The sequence below is a fragment of the Carassius auratus genome, chromosome 3 (assembly GCF_003368295.1).
Source record: "Carassius auratus strain Wakin chromosome 3, ASM336829v1, whole genome shotgun sequence".
NCBI lineage: Eukaryota > Metazoa > Chordata > Actinopteri > Cypriniformes > Cyprinidae > Carassius > Carassius auratus.
This window is the reverse complement of record NC_039245.1, coordinates 7,530,332-7,546,951: the sequence shown is the minus strand read 5'-3', so window position 1 is coordinate 7,546,951 and position 16,620 is coordinate 7,530,332. Positions and strand designations below refer to the sequence as shown.

General features: G+C 37.6%; 1 protein-coding gene across 6 annotated transcripts in view; it reads left to right on the top strand.

Annotated features, from left to right (window-relative positions):
• The window catches only part of kcnc3a (potassium voltage-gated channel, Shaw-related subfamily, member 3a), a 65,186-nt gene that overhangs the window by 45,168 nt on the left and 3,398 nt on the right, over positions 1-16,620 (top strand). For 3 of the 6 annotated variants that reach the window (XM_026206681.1, XM_026206699.1, XM_026206673.1), the window contains one exon: positions 10,846-16,072. The exons of 1 other annotated variant lie outside the window; for it this stretch is intronic. In XM_026206681.1, the coding sequence (XP_026062466.1) occupies positions 10,846-11,009 (164 nt within the window). In that variant the 3' untranslated portion in view covers positions 11,010-16,072. Of the gene's footprint in view, positions 1-10,845; positions 16,073-16,620 lie in introns of those variants that run through there. 2 more of the 6 variants (XM_026206690.1, XM_026206707.1) reach the window with 2 other exon arrangements.

Sequence of the window (16,620 nt, the reverse complement as noted above, 5' to 3'; positions counted from 1 at the left end):
GGGCATTTTGTTTCTAACCTAATAAAAACACTCAGCATCAAGTTCCATAATTCTAACTTATATTAAATATAAAACAAATTTAGGAATGAGTAGTCCATAAGGCACCTTAACCCAATAAATGCTAGAAAACAATTTAAATAATTTATATATATATATATATATATATATATATATATATATATATATATATATATATATATATATATATATATATATAAATTATTAAAAAAAAAAAAATATATATATATATATATATATATATATTTTTTTTTTTTTTTTTTTTTTTTATACTATACCCAGGATGTACATAGGATACAATATTATAAAACATATTCAATTTTGGAAAACAGAGTGAAAGATATGCATTAAAAATGCACAGTTAGTTCCTAGTCAGTTTAATCACAGTTCTATATTATATTATATTATATATATATATGCGCTGCTTTAACTGACACACAGAGAGAGAGAGCAGATCGCACTGCGCACACACAGAAACTTGTCAGCACTGCCCCGCGACTTTTATTAAAGTACACATGAAATCAAAGTTGACTATATTTATTTTGTTAGTGCACACTGCTATTTTTTTACAATTCATCTGTGCAAGTCAATCCACAAAAAACATTTTTTTTCCCCTTCATAATCTTTAATCCAAATCTGAAAATGCACCTCGCCTCTGAAATGATGGCCCTTCTCTGATGTCAGTTTGATGGCTTGATCCTGAGCTTAACATCTTTAAACACATAAAATAAAAAAATAAAATAAAATAACATCTTTAAACACGCCCATCCAACTTACAGGAAACGCCTACTTTACTACATCCAATCACTTTGCAGTAAGAAAAAATAAGCCACACCCTCGGTTTTTCTCGTTCTTTCGGAAGTACGTCACAATACAGAAGTAAAGTCTGTCGCAACTTCTGGTCCATACGGTCTATAGCCTGGATACTAGATCGCTACATTATATTCCACAGCAACAGGGTGATAAAATTGCTGTTTTTTAAGTAAATAAAGAGTTTCATTGTTTGTAGAGAGAGACACAGGCGCATGTAATTCACACACAACTGTCATCTCTCTCTCTCTCTCTCTTTCTCTCTCTCGATCCATCGATAATTCAAATAAATGTAGTGGTCTTACCACACTATTTCATCTCTGTGTCTGATTTGAAGCGGGCAGAATGCTAGAGCTGTAACCGACGAAAAATATCCCTAGTTTGTATCCCTTCAAATATTTAGCTACAAACAACATTAACAGCCTTAAGTTATCAATGCTGGCACATCATGCATTAAAATCGCTTAATGCACAGCTAGCAGTGCGTTATCCCTCTGAAATCATACTGTATGTGTAATTATTACATTTGAATTTGAATTTAGGCTCCTTCATGACTGTCTATATAATGTAGTTTGAATATGGCATGAAATTCGGACGTACTACATCTGCCATGTTGTTACTGTCACATGACTTACCAGCGTCAGTTGCGTCGCATCACTGCCTTTCATACGTCATTTGATTTATTTATTTTGTTGTCATTGTCTTATCATTTTATTTATTGATGTTTGTATTATTGTTTGTGTACAGTTTTTTGAGCATTAATAAAAATAACTAAATCAATAAAATAAATCAAATAAATCCTCTCCCGTGGCCTCATGGGATAGTAAAGAGTCCATCGAATGCTCCCTTCAGAATCTGGGAGAAGAAGTAGGTCATCCTGGTACTTTACGCCTACTGTTTTTTGAATACTATGAATTCGGACATACTGCTTACCTCACATACTGTTTCTCGCCTACTTGTAGGGACGTATGCGATTTCGGACGCAGCATAAGCACTACAGTATATAATGATGTCATTATAGCACTAGCTCCCTCATCTCTGTCTTTCTCACTCTCTTTCTCTCATTGTACCCTCAAAAGTAAACTTTTGTCATCCTAATTGTATTTGCCATCCTTCACTCTCATTTCTCTTGACTGAACTGAGCACCACACATTTAGGATTGTACACAAGTTAACTTTTAACCCTCGGCCAGTATAGTTCAACACACACACACGCTCACACACCCACACATGTGATGAAATGAAAATGTGTCTTAATTCATGTGTGACAGAAGGCTCTTTGTGTGATTCTTGCTTAATTTGTGTTTGTGTGTTTTGGGGATGTTGTGTTTTCTGATGTGTGTTTTTGAGGTGCGCTTGTCTGACGAGCTGTTGTTGTGTTATCTCCTTCCTCAGGTTGTGTCGTGTCATGCGTTTGTATGTCAGCTCTTGTTGCTACAATGTTACACTGTCTTCCCTTGTTCGTGTGGTGTTGTGTGTGTGTGTGCACTGTAATCCATTCGGTGTTGCTGTGACTTCTTCCTCCTCCTTCTCCTCCCTAGCGGTGACCTTTCACCTCAGTAGAGTGCCCCTCAGGTCTTTGTAAAGAGTTTCAGTGCTCACTATATGGTCGTTCAAAGGCAAAACACAGCAACTACATATTGCATTATGACTAAAATCGCAGCTATTAGACTTCGAGTTCTCTTGGAACAAACAGGTTTGGCTCAACTATGTTTAAATTTGGAAAAAAAACAGTATCAAATCAGTTAACCTGACTTCCCCAGTTCCATCACTGGCGTAGTTACTTTGTTTTGCCTTTGTAGGGCTGTATAATTGCCATCTCACACTATATTTACTACTAGAAAGAGGAATGCCTTTTATGCTTTGGGGGTTTTGGTGAATGGTCACTGAGAAGGGCTGTGTTTTTTTGCATTTTCTCTTTAATTTTTGAACAAAGCTGGTTTCTTCTCTTTCCTGGAACTGCCCTCCACTCTGGGGTCCACTGACCAGTGTTTCATCACAGCCAGCAGATGTAAACCCTTCATTATATGGACCAGAAACAATGAGCACCAATATTCTAGCCATGAGTAGATAAGTGCTCGATAGGGCTGTGCTGAAACACTGCGCTCTGACACTGTTAGGATGTGTGCTACAGTCCTGTAGTCTGACTGATCAGGGACACAATTCTGCTTCACATATACACTAAACATCAGGTGAGCAGAAACAAACATGTCTGATAGACTTGAAAGAGACACGTGGACATGTAAAGAGTGAATTTAAGGTGAGGTGAAACACAACAAGGACACTAAAAAGCTCAGCAAACACATACTGATACCCACAGACGCAGGTAAGTTCTTGTAGGGCTGTACTGACATACCTGGGCTGTTGCAATTGTAACCGGACACTTTAAAGACTGTGATGCAATTGTTCTCATCAACACTGCAGAGTTTTCAAGCAGTATGTTAAGACTCAAATCAGGGGTAAATGGCATTTTGTTCTTAATGTGGATCTATTTTTTGCTGTTTCCTTTCTCTCGTTTACCTTTTTTCTTTCTCACTCTCTGGCTTCCTTTTGTGCCCACAAGAGTGTGTTTTACTGTGGTCACAAGTGCTTCTTCAAGTACACTTTCAATTATGTTGAATGCAAAAGAGCACGGGTCAGGAATGGTCAAAAGTTTTTCTTTGAGTCGTTTTCTCATTTCATAATAATGAACTGTGTGTTTGTATATTTTTATGTGCTGTATGAACGCATACCTGAGGGTTCTGTTTCTGTTTATATTTGTTCTATGGCTTTTCCGTGTGGTCTGTTGGTGTAGATGTAAAATAGTCCACCCCAAAATGACAATTCATTTACTCACTCACTTTCAATCCAAACCCGGCTAAAGTAGAACACAAAAGATGATGTTTATCAGAATGTCTAAGCCGCTATCTTCCGTATAGTTTGTGAATGGTTTGTCAAGATTAAAACAAGGACAAAAAGACAGCATAAATAAATAAAAGTGATCCATATTTCTAAAGGCTGAAATACACTATACTACATGTTTGTTTGGTTTTGTCAGATCAGTGTGTTAACCCTTTCAGCATCTGTTGCCGCTGTTCTTTCCGATTGAACATGTTAAATCTTTATTTGTCATGTCACTTAATGTCTGAGAAGTGATGTACTGAAGTAGGGCTGGGAATCGAATTTATTATTAATTCCAAGAAGAAGCGTTTCTGAGGAGTTGGGAATCGAGAGTAATTACAACAGTTGAGCTTATTTTACAGTAGAAATTTTGATTGCTGCATGACAGAATAGATCATGACGTCATTGAGAGTCTTGATGTTGTTACCATCTAAAATACTATTTTTTAAACATTTCTATCAGCCAATTATAATTATAAAAGAACACGTCACAAGCATAGATCAGTGGCCAAGAGCGCATATGATTGACAGATAAACCATGAGCTCTATCAGTCATTAATGTTCTGGTTATTTTGTTTCAGTGTACAGTTTGTTAATATTGTGCAAAGTATACAATGAAATTAAACTTCATCATTCAGCTGAACTGTGCACATTTATTTTAGACACTTCATGTCTTATTTAATTAATGCGATAAACACATGTCCCTGCTGAGCTGGGCTATGACTAATTTCACGGGCAAAGCTGACAAAAGTACATTTTCGTATCGTCACTTTGTTGTTGTTGTTTTTTCATTTGTTTTTACAAACAAAGCTACATATTATAGGAAGGATACATTATACGACCTATCCTGCAGTCATCATGATGAGATTAGGTTCCTTCAATCTAAAAAAACAAGAATTGGAAAAGAATCGAAAACAACCAGGACCAGGAATTGGAATCGATTCCAAAAACTGTGGAATCGAACAGCCCTATGTAATTGTTTGTCTGTCGATGTTGGTATACATCTGTTGGTTGCTAGGAGACACATGACAAATGTAAACAATCTGTGTTCTAAAATTGGCTCTAAATTTCAAACACGTTTAATATCCTCCAAATGGTCAGAATAGTGTGAAGCTAAAAAAATTGTGCCTATCATACACCAAATTATTTTCTGTGAAATCTGTCACAAAAATCTTTTCAGCAACTAACGTTGTCTTGTCCAAACTGTAGCATATGTACAAAAGTCATGCAGTGTATTACAACCTTAATGATCTATATTTCAAGTCTTCTGAAATCATGTAGGATAGCTTTGTCAAGAACAGACTGAAATTTAAGTATTCACTGAAAATCTTGCTTTGACAGCTATACTCATTCACTTACATTATATTGAAAAGAGCAGCTTGGACATTCTGCTAAAATATTATGGTGATTAGAAGAAAAATGTCATGGGACTGTGAGTAAATGATGTCAGAACTTTAATTTATGGGTGAACTATCCCTTTATCTTTCACTCCCTCGCTCTCCTCCTCAATCACCACAGCATGTATTCTTCTTTCTTCTCCTCACTCGAACTTCAGCCGCTTTCTGTTTCTACCTTCTGCCCTCTCACTCCTTCCTGCCTACTGTTGCCAAGGAAACAGTGGAAGAGAGCATTCTGGGACTAAGCAAAACATGATGGAAGATAAAATGAAGGGGTTAAAGATGGTTCAACCTTAAAAAAAAGACACTTGGACCTGGCAGATTGGTTAACGTTACAACCTTAATGTTCAGATGCCCACTTATTCCCAAGATGCTCTTAGATGATCATTATAACTATTTTACTGCTGTTGTGCCCCTGTCCTTTTTTTGTTTCTTCTTTTGCCCCCTTTTATCAATCATTTATTCATTCTAAAGTGCTCTTTTGGTGTTTTTGTATTTTATATTTTGAGTACACTTTGACACATACCCTTGGGCCCTGCCATTGACAGACTCTGGTGGTGAAGCTAAATGTGTGCGAGCTGCAGTCTGGAAGCTGCAGAGCACACTGACTGACTGAGGGCATTGTGGTCATCTTCCTCTCTAGCCATTGTTTTAAAGCGTAGAAATAGTACTGCACTGCAGGGCTGCAGTCACACCCCTCTTCCTCTCTCTCTCTCTCTCTCTCTCTCTCTCTCTCTTTCTCTCTTTCTTTCCCTCTCATTTCTCTCTCTCTGCAGACTGATTGATTTTCCCCTGCACTCCCATTTAACCTCACTTCTGAATCTTTGCTGTAACAGGAGAACCCGAGGGTTCTCTCTTTAGGGCTCTCGATGAGCTAGACCATTTCATTATCAGTTTAACCATATCATGTATCACTCTGTGTATAAACAGTGCCTTATGTCCTTTTCAGATTATTATTAAACTTGCCACAAAACCTTAACTGCATTATATCTCTATTTAGGAATACATACACACACACACACACACACACACACACATATATATATATATAATCAGTAAGTAGTTATTATTATATATTTGCTGCATTCTATACTGCTAAAATTAGTTGTATTATATTATAAATTAGTTAATATGTCCATAGAATGGCCGGCCAAAATGATTTCCAACAACCAAATTGGATCAAATGCTGATTGCAACTGCTTTTTTGTGCTATTTTCTAGTCATTCGGCAGTTCCTACATACATTGTAGCCAACTGTCAGAGTTCCAGGTTGCATCGGTGTGAGAATTTGACTGCAGTGCAGTAAAAATTGAGCGACGAGATATGGCTGAGAGGTTGCTGGCCTGGATGATAATGTTTCCAAAGGGTTCAATGCTTCCAATCTTTTTGGGTCACTGCCCCTCGGGGGACGGAGAGCGAGGGGGAGGGGCCTTTCATGACCTCACCTGATGATGAGGTTGTTGTTTTTTTTACAACACATCTCTAATGTAGACTAATGTAATACTACTTTGTCAAATTCTGCATTATTTACTTTTTGGTGGACCAGACTGCTGGATTCAATAGTTGTCTCAGCAGTTTTTATTATTAATTGTATAAAACAATACTTAATTTTACAAGTAATAGTAAATTATCCATCAAGTAACGCACATAAATGCAGAGATCTGCAGATCCAATGCATTTAACTTCAGTATGATTGAAGCCTGAACCTGACTGGTTTATGTCAAGAATTAAGAAAAATAGAAAAGAAAAATAGTTTAGAAGATTTTTGGTATTCATGCTCCATTTTCTGGTGAATCCAGACCAGTTTATGCTCAATGCAAGGTTATTATCCAAGGATAGTGAATGGTTGAAGTATATGTTTGAGAGAATTTTTTTGTGTAAAATCAAACTGTTGGAATTGGATGTGTTGTGTATGAGTAGGTGTGACTCTTCAATCATCAGTGACGGTGTACTGCATGTATGGCACTATCATACATGATCTGAATGTTCTGTGAATATTATTTCAATGTTTGTTGTTTCATTGTGTCCTCTACTGTCTTAGATGAAATGTCAACATCTGCAGACTTTTATTTCTTTCTGTTGTTTCTGGCTGCATAAACTACTTTATTTTCTCTTTATTAAATATAACACCTACTGGTCTGCAATCAACAATGACATGTACAACAACCTTACTGGGAACTTTTCTATGTGCACATTGGAATTAATTGTTTATCTTTGGCCATGTTAAATGTCATAAGTTTATTTTCCTGTCCATCCTTGTACTGTATATGCAGGAGCTAATTTCTGAATGTATCACATGATCCCGCTCTCCCTTAATTATTCGTTTTGTGATCATCTTTCTTAGAGTTTGTGTCTTTATATAATGTTTGTGTACTGTCATTTGGTGTTGTTCTGTGAACTGTTGTGCCGTGTTGTGCTGTGTTTAGTGTGTCTAAATCATACATACAGATGTGATGTAACCTGTATGTATGTACTGCCAGTGTTTTTGTTTAAAGGATGAACAAATATCCACTGGTGGATATTGCAAATATTAACCGGGACAGATTCACACAGATCAAATATACTGTGTATGAACTCAGACACACTATTGAAACTTAGCTGACTATTGCATACTATAATGCAATAATTAACATAATTTAATTATGTTAAATATTAATCTCCTCTTTCAAAGCTCAGTTTTCCTCACTTGTCCTTTGTGATGTCATTAAAAAAAGATGGTTATCATGCTGGTTACTGCAAACAGACCAAAATTTGAGTAAATTGTTCAACACAGTATATTCAATTTTGTTATTGCTGCATAATATCTACACCATTCTGCGGTTAATATTTGTGCCACTAACACTCACCTTCCATCCCACCCCCAGGCCACTCATACAGTCCTCGTAGTGTCACTAAAGTTTGATATGAGGTACGTAAACACAGCAGAGAGGGACGTTCATCCATGTCAGATCAAGGGCTTGTCCATACAGATATAATCTCTATGGGCTTGTTAGCATGATTGTTAGACACCATAAACTGTGCTAAACTGTGAAGCTACAATGTTAAGACTCTGCATTTCATGCATTCAGAAAGCTCGATTCTCACTCTTTGACCATTTGAACAAAGCCTAAGTATCTACACTTACAGTGAATTTGCCCACATCTCTATTATAGATGCTAAAGAATTGCAGAAGCACAGAGTCTGTCAAGCTAAAGGCCTGAATTACAGCAGTCCACAACACTGTTGTAATTCTTCATACATAACCTCTCACCAAAGCCCTTCAGTGCTGCATGTGTGAGGCTGGTGAGTGAGAGTCGTGTTATTGTGTGTGTGATGGCGATAATGAGATTAATCGACAGGCCAATGATTTGCAAAGTTGAGGTATTATTAGACTTTTGCTCTTCCATGACCATGAAAGCTCAAATCTTAAATATATCTTAAATATTTTTGTTTTGATAATGGATCTTTCTCCTCCCCTGCCCTCTCCCTTTATCTGTTTTAGTTTGTCTATTTTTTGCTTTTTTCTGCTTTGCTTTGCTCTATTTTTATTTTATTTTATTTGGTCTTGTTTTATTGGCATTCTAGGTATCTAGATCTGTTGTTCTATGTATCTTTGAACTGGAATCCAAAAGCATAGTTATATCCAAACAATTATTTTCATGTAGGCATTGTCATAAAGCCGCTATTTATGTTCGTAATGGGCTACTAATGATTTTTTAATCATTACTTTTGCGTTGTAATTGTTCAGAGAAAAAAAGGAAGAATGATTGCAAGTGCCAAAGGTGTACTTAAACTGCCTAGCCATATTGATCTTAATTAATCCCATTAAGAGAAGGCAAATTCTAATAGGGAGATACAGAGAGTCCAGCAATACGAAGGAAGTGTGATCTTATCTGTACCGTTTGCATCATGGGTGCAAGAACAGAACATGACGTTCACGCAGACATGATTTTTTCTCTGTAAATGAGTGACTCTTATGTGTTTTTCTTAGTTATAAACAAATAATTTCTTTAAATATGTATATTTCCTCAAATCCATGATGAAAAGCAGTGACTTTCTAACTTGGTTTGGTGTGAGGAACATGATGACCTAGATCTACCATTGCATTCCTTTGCAGCTCCTATAGTCGATGCTTTGGTGTAGATTTTGAATGACAAGTGGCTGTGCAGCACCCAGAGTGTCCCAGCAGCCCTCTGAGTCACACACACACACACACACACACACACTTCAGAACTACATCATGCAAGGGACTGGAGATAGGATTGCCGACTATACGACAGTAGGACCTTCTTAACTCCCCATGTTTTTCCTTCCTTGTGAGCTTTTGTCTCTTGTTTTCTTCTGTTAAGACTTATAACTCTCTGTGTTTGTGTCTGTGTGGGAAGTTCTCCTGTGTCAGGAGGGGATTGTCAACTATGTAATGTGCCAGGTCTTCCTTCCATATCCATTTGCGATGGCTTTTTCAAAAGAAACAACAGCAATATCTGAGTCCAGTTCCCCTTGTTAAACAATCAGACAGACTATACAGAGGTAAGCTGTGTTTAGCTTTTATTACAACCAGTATTAAGGTATACAAAAAATTTTGTCGACATTTTGTCGAAAACAAAACAAATTTATTTCACCCCAAACTTTGGAAAGTAGCCGGATGACAGTGGTTGAAATTGTTACAGTCCTGATAAAGAAGGACAGATGGTAGTATGCGTACGGTATCATACACAAGCTAATACTCAGATTGCCCTGCCAGATCATGATGTGAAATTACATTCAACACATATTTTTATGAGCATGTCCGCCATTATCTTTGTAGTGGATTAAGAATGAAAACACCCAAATAAACACATTTTTTAGTGAAATCCCCCTTAAGGCGTTTGAAATCGGACTCAGTATGTTAATATAACCTACAATGATCACTGAGACCTGAAAAGGGAATTTGTAACCAAATTAAACCACACTGGACTTAGTGGGTGAGAGGAGAAGACAACCCAAACGTTTGGCCACACTTATGAAATCAGAAGTTTAACAAAGCCAGAAATGGATGTGGAAGGAAAGCTTTCAGGCACTTTCGGGTCACGTGAAGCTGTTTTAAGTCGCTGTTAATCTACTGCAACACACTTGTGTGTAAAAGGAAGATGGATTTGCTGCTAATAATGGAAAGACATTTAGTCTGAAACGCACAAGCTTCACCTGGCCCACAGTGCTGAGTGAGGCTGCTTTGACTAGACGGAGCTCCTCTGTTGGACTCCAGCGCTAGTATCAGAACGCAGAGTGTTTCGTCTGAGACTGGGTCAAACACCTGGATGCTAAACTCTTTACCTCACTATTGGTCTGAGTCAGCCATCAGGTGCTTCATCCACCTGCTCTTTTACACATCTGCTCTTATCTCTCCCTGAAAACTGTATGTGGCTGCGACTAAAGGGAGTTTTTTTTTTTAACATACTGTGCCATAACAACAACAGAATTTGACAAGAAAACTTGATGACATTTCATAACTCTCATTTTCCTGTTTTGTCCTTGTCTCTGTCTCTGCCTGTCCCTGTCTGTCTTTCTGTCTGTCTGCTTCTGTGTCATTTACATCCATTTCACTGTCATTCTTTGCTTTTCATTTTGTTTTGTCCCCTTCCCTTCCTTTCCCCTGATTTTGGAACTTTGTCATGAATTCAATGGTTTTTGTTCTTAAAATGCTTCCATGATAATTCCATCTATTGATCTTTCTCTAATGTATGTAATCTATCCATTTACCATCAACCGGATTCTTGGGTTTGTAGCTGCTGGTTACGAGAAGTCCCGCAGCCTCAATAACATATCGGGGATGACAGGGGCCCCCCTGCGCCTGACCCCCATCACCCCCATCAACAACCCACCCTACGAGCCCTACGAAACCCCCGGCCCCCTGCGCCGCTGCCGATCCCCCATACCCTCCATTCTGTAGCACATCTTAGGGAACGACGACAAAATACGCACCATCACATCGCAGTAGTATTAATAAACACAATAACGATGCTAAGTATTCACACCTCTGCTCCTCCATTGACTGGACAGGGTGGGGGTACACAGCACTCTTTTTAATATGTCATGCCTCAAAGGGACTGGGATGAATTTGTTTAGGGATTTAGAGCTTTAAGTACTAAAATGACTTCATCGCATATACTTCAGGCAATATTTCAGACAGGCAACTAAAAACAATTATATGCTGTAACGTAAGCGGATTATGCCTTATCAAAGATGAAAAAAAGAAGCACTGAGTATTATAAGGATAAAACTCCTCACTGGTCCATAGACAGCGACGAGCACCCTGTAGGAAATCTACCCCTGTAGTTGAATGATAGTAGTTAACTTTTTCTCATGTTCCTGCCTGATTGCTGGTTGTATATAACAAAAGAAAAAGAAAAAAACACGAGACTGTGATCCAGCAGGCTTATTCATTGAGTACTAGTCACTGAGATCAGCTATGATACACCATAATAGGCCTTGAAAATCCACTTCATATCAAAGCTTGGAATGATAAAGGTCATAGGTCACAGACAACATGCAAGTAGTTCAAGTGCATGCTAGAAAAGACGTCAGTTAGGCAAGTAGAATATATCTAAACTCCCAATCCCCTTTAACTGCTATGAAGATATGAAAATAAACGCACCATATGCTGGACTGATTTGAACTTCTAATTAAGCCCTGCAGTAGAGAATTAACGGATTGGATCATTTCGGCTGATTTGACTGTGATGAAGGAGTTTATGGTGATTCGGGCCGTAGAACATGATGAGTATTATGATTATGATAAACACAAGGACCGTCTTTAATAACACACTAAGCATTTCCTACAGGAACATTTGTTGTCACCTGATATTTTAAAATAGAAGTAACGCCGCAGTTATTAATCATGCTCTTTATTTTGGACAAAGAAAAACGCTTAAACCATTCTTGTGCAATATCAACTATTATGATGACCTCTGACCCTGAGAAGCTGGAGATAAATCCTGCAAACTTTAACGTTAACTGTTGTAAACTAACATAGAGACCGAGAACTGATCATTATTTAAAAAAAAGAAGCTATTTTTGTACTAAGCATTTGGACGGTGCGATTCGGATCGGGGTTTGGAGTTGACATTGTGGGAGGACAGGATATCGTGCTGTTGCATGGATATTAATCTACAGTTAACGTTTTTGCTTTTTTATATTTTGACTCTCTGCATATTCAACACCAAGTACCACGAAATGAAAAGAGCAGTGGTCTGGACAAATGACGAAAAAAATAAAATAAATAAATAAGGAGGAGCCATTCCTATTAAGGGCCTATAACCTTCTGCACTTCTTCGGGACCCTTTTCAGTTTGTATACTAGTGCATGAAGGAACTGTCTTTAAAATATATCCTTTGCTTATTTTGGTATTTCCTCATTAATATGAAGACATATCAAGCTGAACTGCACTCCTCACTGCATATCCGCATATATCCCGGGGCTGTGGTGAACCAGACAGTGGCCTCAAAGTTTCCCTACAAAGGGCAAGAATTAGCTGGACCTTTTCATCATCCTCATCATCATCACTGGCATTACCCTCCCTCGTCATAATCATTTTCTGATTACTGTTATTCCTATAATTTGAATGCAGTAGAAAATCAGTTCAGTTTGTTTTCTCTTTGGTCCTCTTCTTTTCTTTCTCTGTTTTTTATTTTTATTTTTTTTATGTTTTTATTTTTACCTGCTCTGTCTCTTGGATGCTGACCTTCGTTTCCGATATAAAGGAGGGAACATTGAGTGGATGCTGGATTGACAGCGGTCAGTAAGAGAAGAAAAAGAAAAGATGACAAAATGAACTCTCTGAAATATATGAGCCATATTAGCGACGATCTGCTGCATATTTGCGTGCACAGATGCAATGCACACCTCTGCTGAAGATATCTCTGCAATGGCAGCTCACAAAGCTTATTGTCTATTTCTCCATGTGAAACAACAGAAAAACTGGGGTATAAATGACAAAACTTTTTCAGAAAGCAAAGTAGCATTATTTATTTAGATGATTTCATTGTCTTGCAACTGAAATATTTCACTTACACATATTTCATATTTAAATACAATTCATCTGTAATCATTCTTCTGAATTAAGCAATATATTTATTTTACTGTTTATTTATTTGCATTTAGGTTTTTTATTTTCATGTTTTTGCTATTGCCACATTACTTGTTACACTCCTCTTTCCCTCCTCTCTTCTTTCCTGTTTAAAGAAGTTCACTGCTAGAGTGAAGAAAGCCATGGAGGTTGTTGATTACATGGAGCATCTGCATGGCAGCAGCAAACTAATGTGTGGCACCGTGCTTTAATGAGTAAAACACCAATCATCATTCGCCTGCATGCAAGTGTGCTGCACTGCTTGATGTACATGCTTCATATATACACTGAAGACATCAGGACATTGAGCAGGGACCATCTAGTAGATTTATGCTACGCCACATGTGTGTTCAGTGTTTTTAGGGAGATTCTCCCTTTTTTTTTTTTTTTTTTTGGTTTGAACCAGCAGGTTATTTAGCCATTCAAAGACAAAATGCAGTAACTAAACCACACAATTTGTAGTGAATCTGAGCATAGTTGAGTCAAACCCATCCAACACAGAAGTTCTATATAGTTATTATGGTTTAAGAGAGCTGATTGTGCTCATAACTTCATTTTGAAAATATGCATTTACTGCATTTTGTCTTTGCACGGCGGAATTGTTTGAAGCAAATGATCCATCATAGATTTTTAATTGTTTTAATAGGTGGCTATTAAAAATGTATGTTACGAGGTACCTTGTTAAACAAACAAGTGCAAGTGTGCATTATTTATAATTTTAAATTCAGACAAATGACCTGTTATATTTAGAAGGAGAGAAAGAGGAAAACTAAAATGTCTGTATGATTCAGGTCCAGCCAAAACATTGTTTTATTTCTCACCTTGTGTCTCCTCCATGTCCTTCTTCTCCTCTTCATCTCTCTTTTTTTCTTTCTGTGTTTTTAATGCTCTTTATAAGGGTGTATAGTTCAGGTCTTAATGATATGTGCAGTTTTGAATGATGACTTTGTAATTTCCACATGCATGGATTTCTATTGCGAGCAATAAGGAAATTATAAGTCTATGTGTTTTGATAAGAAAATGTATTTTAACATAAAGGTTTATGAACATGTTTGTTGATACGAGTGTGTACATATGGATGTGCATATTCATATGCACATGCATATTAATGATTTGCATGAAACAAATGTACAAACCTTTTTCCATTGATGTTTTGTTACCAATCTGTCATTTTTGACTTGATTGTTGTGGGGGGCGGGGCTTAGTTTTGCATGCTAAGACGTTATTGGGTGGCAGAGACCATTACAACTGTTGTACTGAATGTGGGGTTTTGAATGTGCTTTAACTATGTACCTGTTTAAGTTTTCTTTTCCTTATTAGACATCAAAAGCATTGCAGATTGTCATTATATGATTTATTCTTTTTCATCTTTTCACAGAGAACTATTCTGAAAGCCCAGTGCTTATCAGATATATGCAAAACGAAGCAGTAACTGTGAACTAAGACTAGAACAGAAAATCCACTTCTTCCTTCACAAATACATTCCCAAAATGCACACCTGAGCCCCCAAACCTGTATCAGCTCCCGTACAAGTCCATTTTAGTTTGTATTCTCATCTCATGACATCATGCATCTTGTTTAACAGTCCTAGTTTTGCATTATTAATGAGCAATTTAGTTGTTCTCTTCCCCTTTTCTGTTGTGTTATCCTCAGCTCTAGCCCCCTCTGCTGGTTTTTACGGGGGATGAACTAATGTAGCATTCGCTGTTGTAGATCATTAGCACTCTTTGGTCACTTTAGAGGCTAAGAATACAAAGCCCTTTATGTTTTGCCCTTAATGTTTTCCTGTTGTATTTAAGATTAAAGGAAAGATTCTTTAGGCATTTATTTGAACAGACTCCGAAGGATTGATTTCCTGTTCTCTCTTGTGTCACTAAACACTGATCAGAGCAGAGAGAAAGAAGCTAATGCTAAGAAGTCTGTTCACTGCAGCAATGCATGTTTCCACACATTCAAGATAGCTAGCACTTAGCATCCTAGTGCATTTTGTGGTTTTGCTGTGTAAAGTCTATCTGCAAAGGTGTAATCAGAGTGGATGGGATGACTCCACTTTTATCCCTTTATCTCAGTTCTAAAGTTATAATGCGAAAGTGACAGCCCTGCCACATGTTAGCTTAGTTGGCGAATGCCCTGGTAAGCAGAGGCTGCATGCGATCATGGAGGACAATGTAAATAGTTCTCCTGTACACAGACTGCATGTGGAGTAAACAGCACAGAAACTATTGTTTGATTCAAATGTGGCATTTGAAACGGGGAGAGCAGGTCGAGTTTAAATTGTTTAGCGACATTATCCAGAATCCTCTCTGTTTCTGACTTAAGCTCCCTGTCACTACTCAGGTAAATCTCTTTTTGTCCGTCTATACCAGTGCTTCCAAAATGATGTCATTCGAAAAAACAAAGAGAGAGGCAGATGGGAACACCCCGTGTATGCATACATCTGTGTAAATACGAAATAATCATTTTTGACCCCAACACTCATTCCAAGTCTTCCTTTTCCACAATGTCCTTCACATACTTCATTTCATTTGTCACTTTCATTTATTCCCTTACTGCTTCCAAATAACAACCAAAAAGCCCGGATGACATTATGAGAAACTGAGGGGAAAAGAATGAGTGATTTGTTTAAAAAAAAAAAAAAAACACTTTTCAAACATGGTCTGCCATAAGTGGATTACACACACACTGAGAAAATCCTGTATGTGGAATCCGGACGCAACCAAATTCAGGAGATGAAAGCGTCAGGGTCAGATGGACAGATTGTGTGTTTGGGGAACAGAGTTTTGGGAGGATTGTCAACAAATGAAGAAAAGGCGTCGTGAAATGGAGGACAGTTTGGGGAAGAAAGAATAAAAGAAAAGAGAGGAGGAAGGGAACTGAACGCTTCTCAGTGTAAGAATGTGCATATGGTGTTCTGTGCGTCACACTGCGTGTTTTCATGTGATGTGCCTGACTGTGTGCTTACTGTTTTTATTTCTTTGTGTGACACTTTGTTTTCCCGCTCTTCAAATGTTTGGCACTGTGCTCAAATGGTGCACTCTCTCTCTATTCCCTATGCCAGCTTTACTGTTTGGTAAAATATCAAAATAAGGGCACTTCATGGGGAATAGCGAGTCATCTTGGGATTCACAGATGTACAATGAGCTTTTGCTTTTGTTCTGGTCCATCCTAGAGGGCTGACAAAATCAGTGATTGTTAATTCATTCGGTTGATTTTATTGACAGTTTTAGAACAAGATTTTGTGGCCCTCAACGACTGGAACTTTTATTCAGCTTTGTGTGTGTGCTTTGTTTTTCGTCAGTGTGATTCCAAGAGTCTTGCATTTGTGTGTTTTGTTTTTGAGCGCATGTTACGATGGGCTTTGCTATGAGTACACTTGGGTTTTTGGTTTGGTTCCTTTCTTTTTACATCGGTATTTAGGAGACTTTTTGAAAATAATG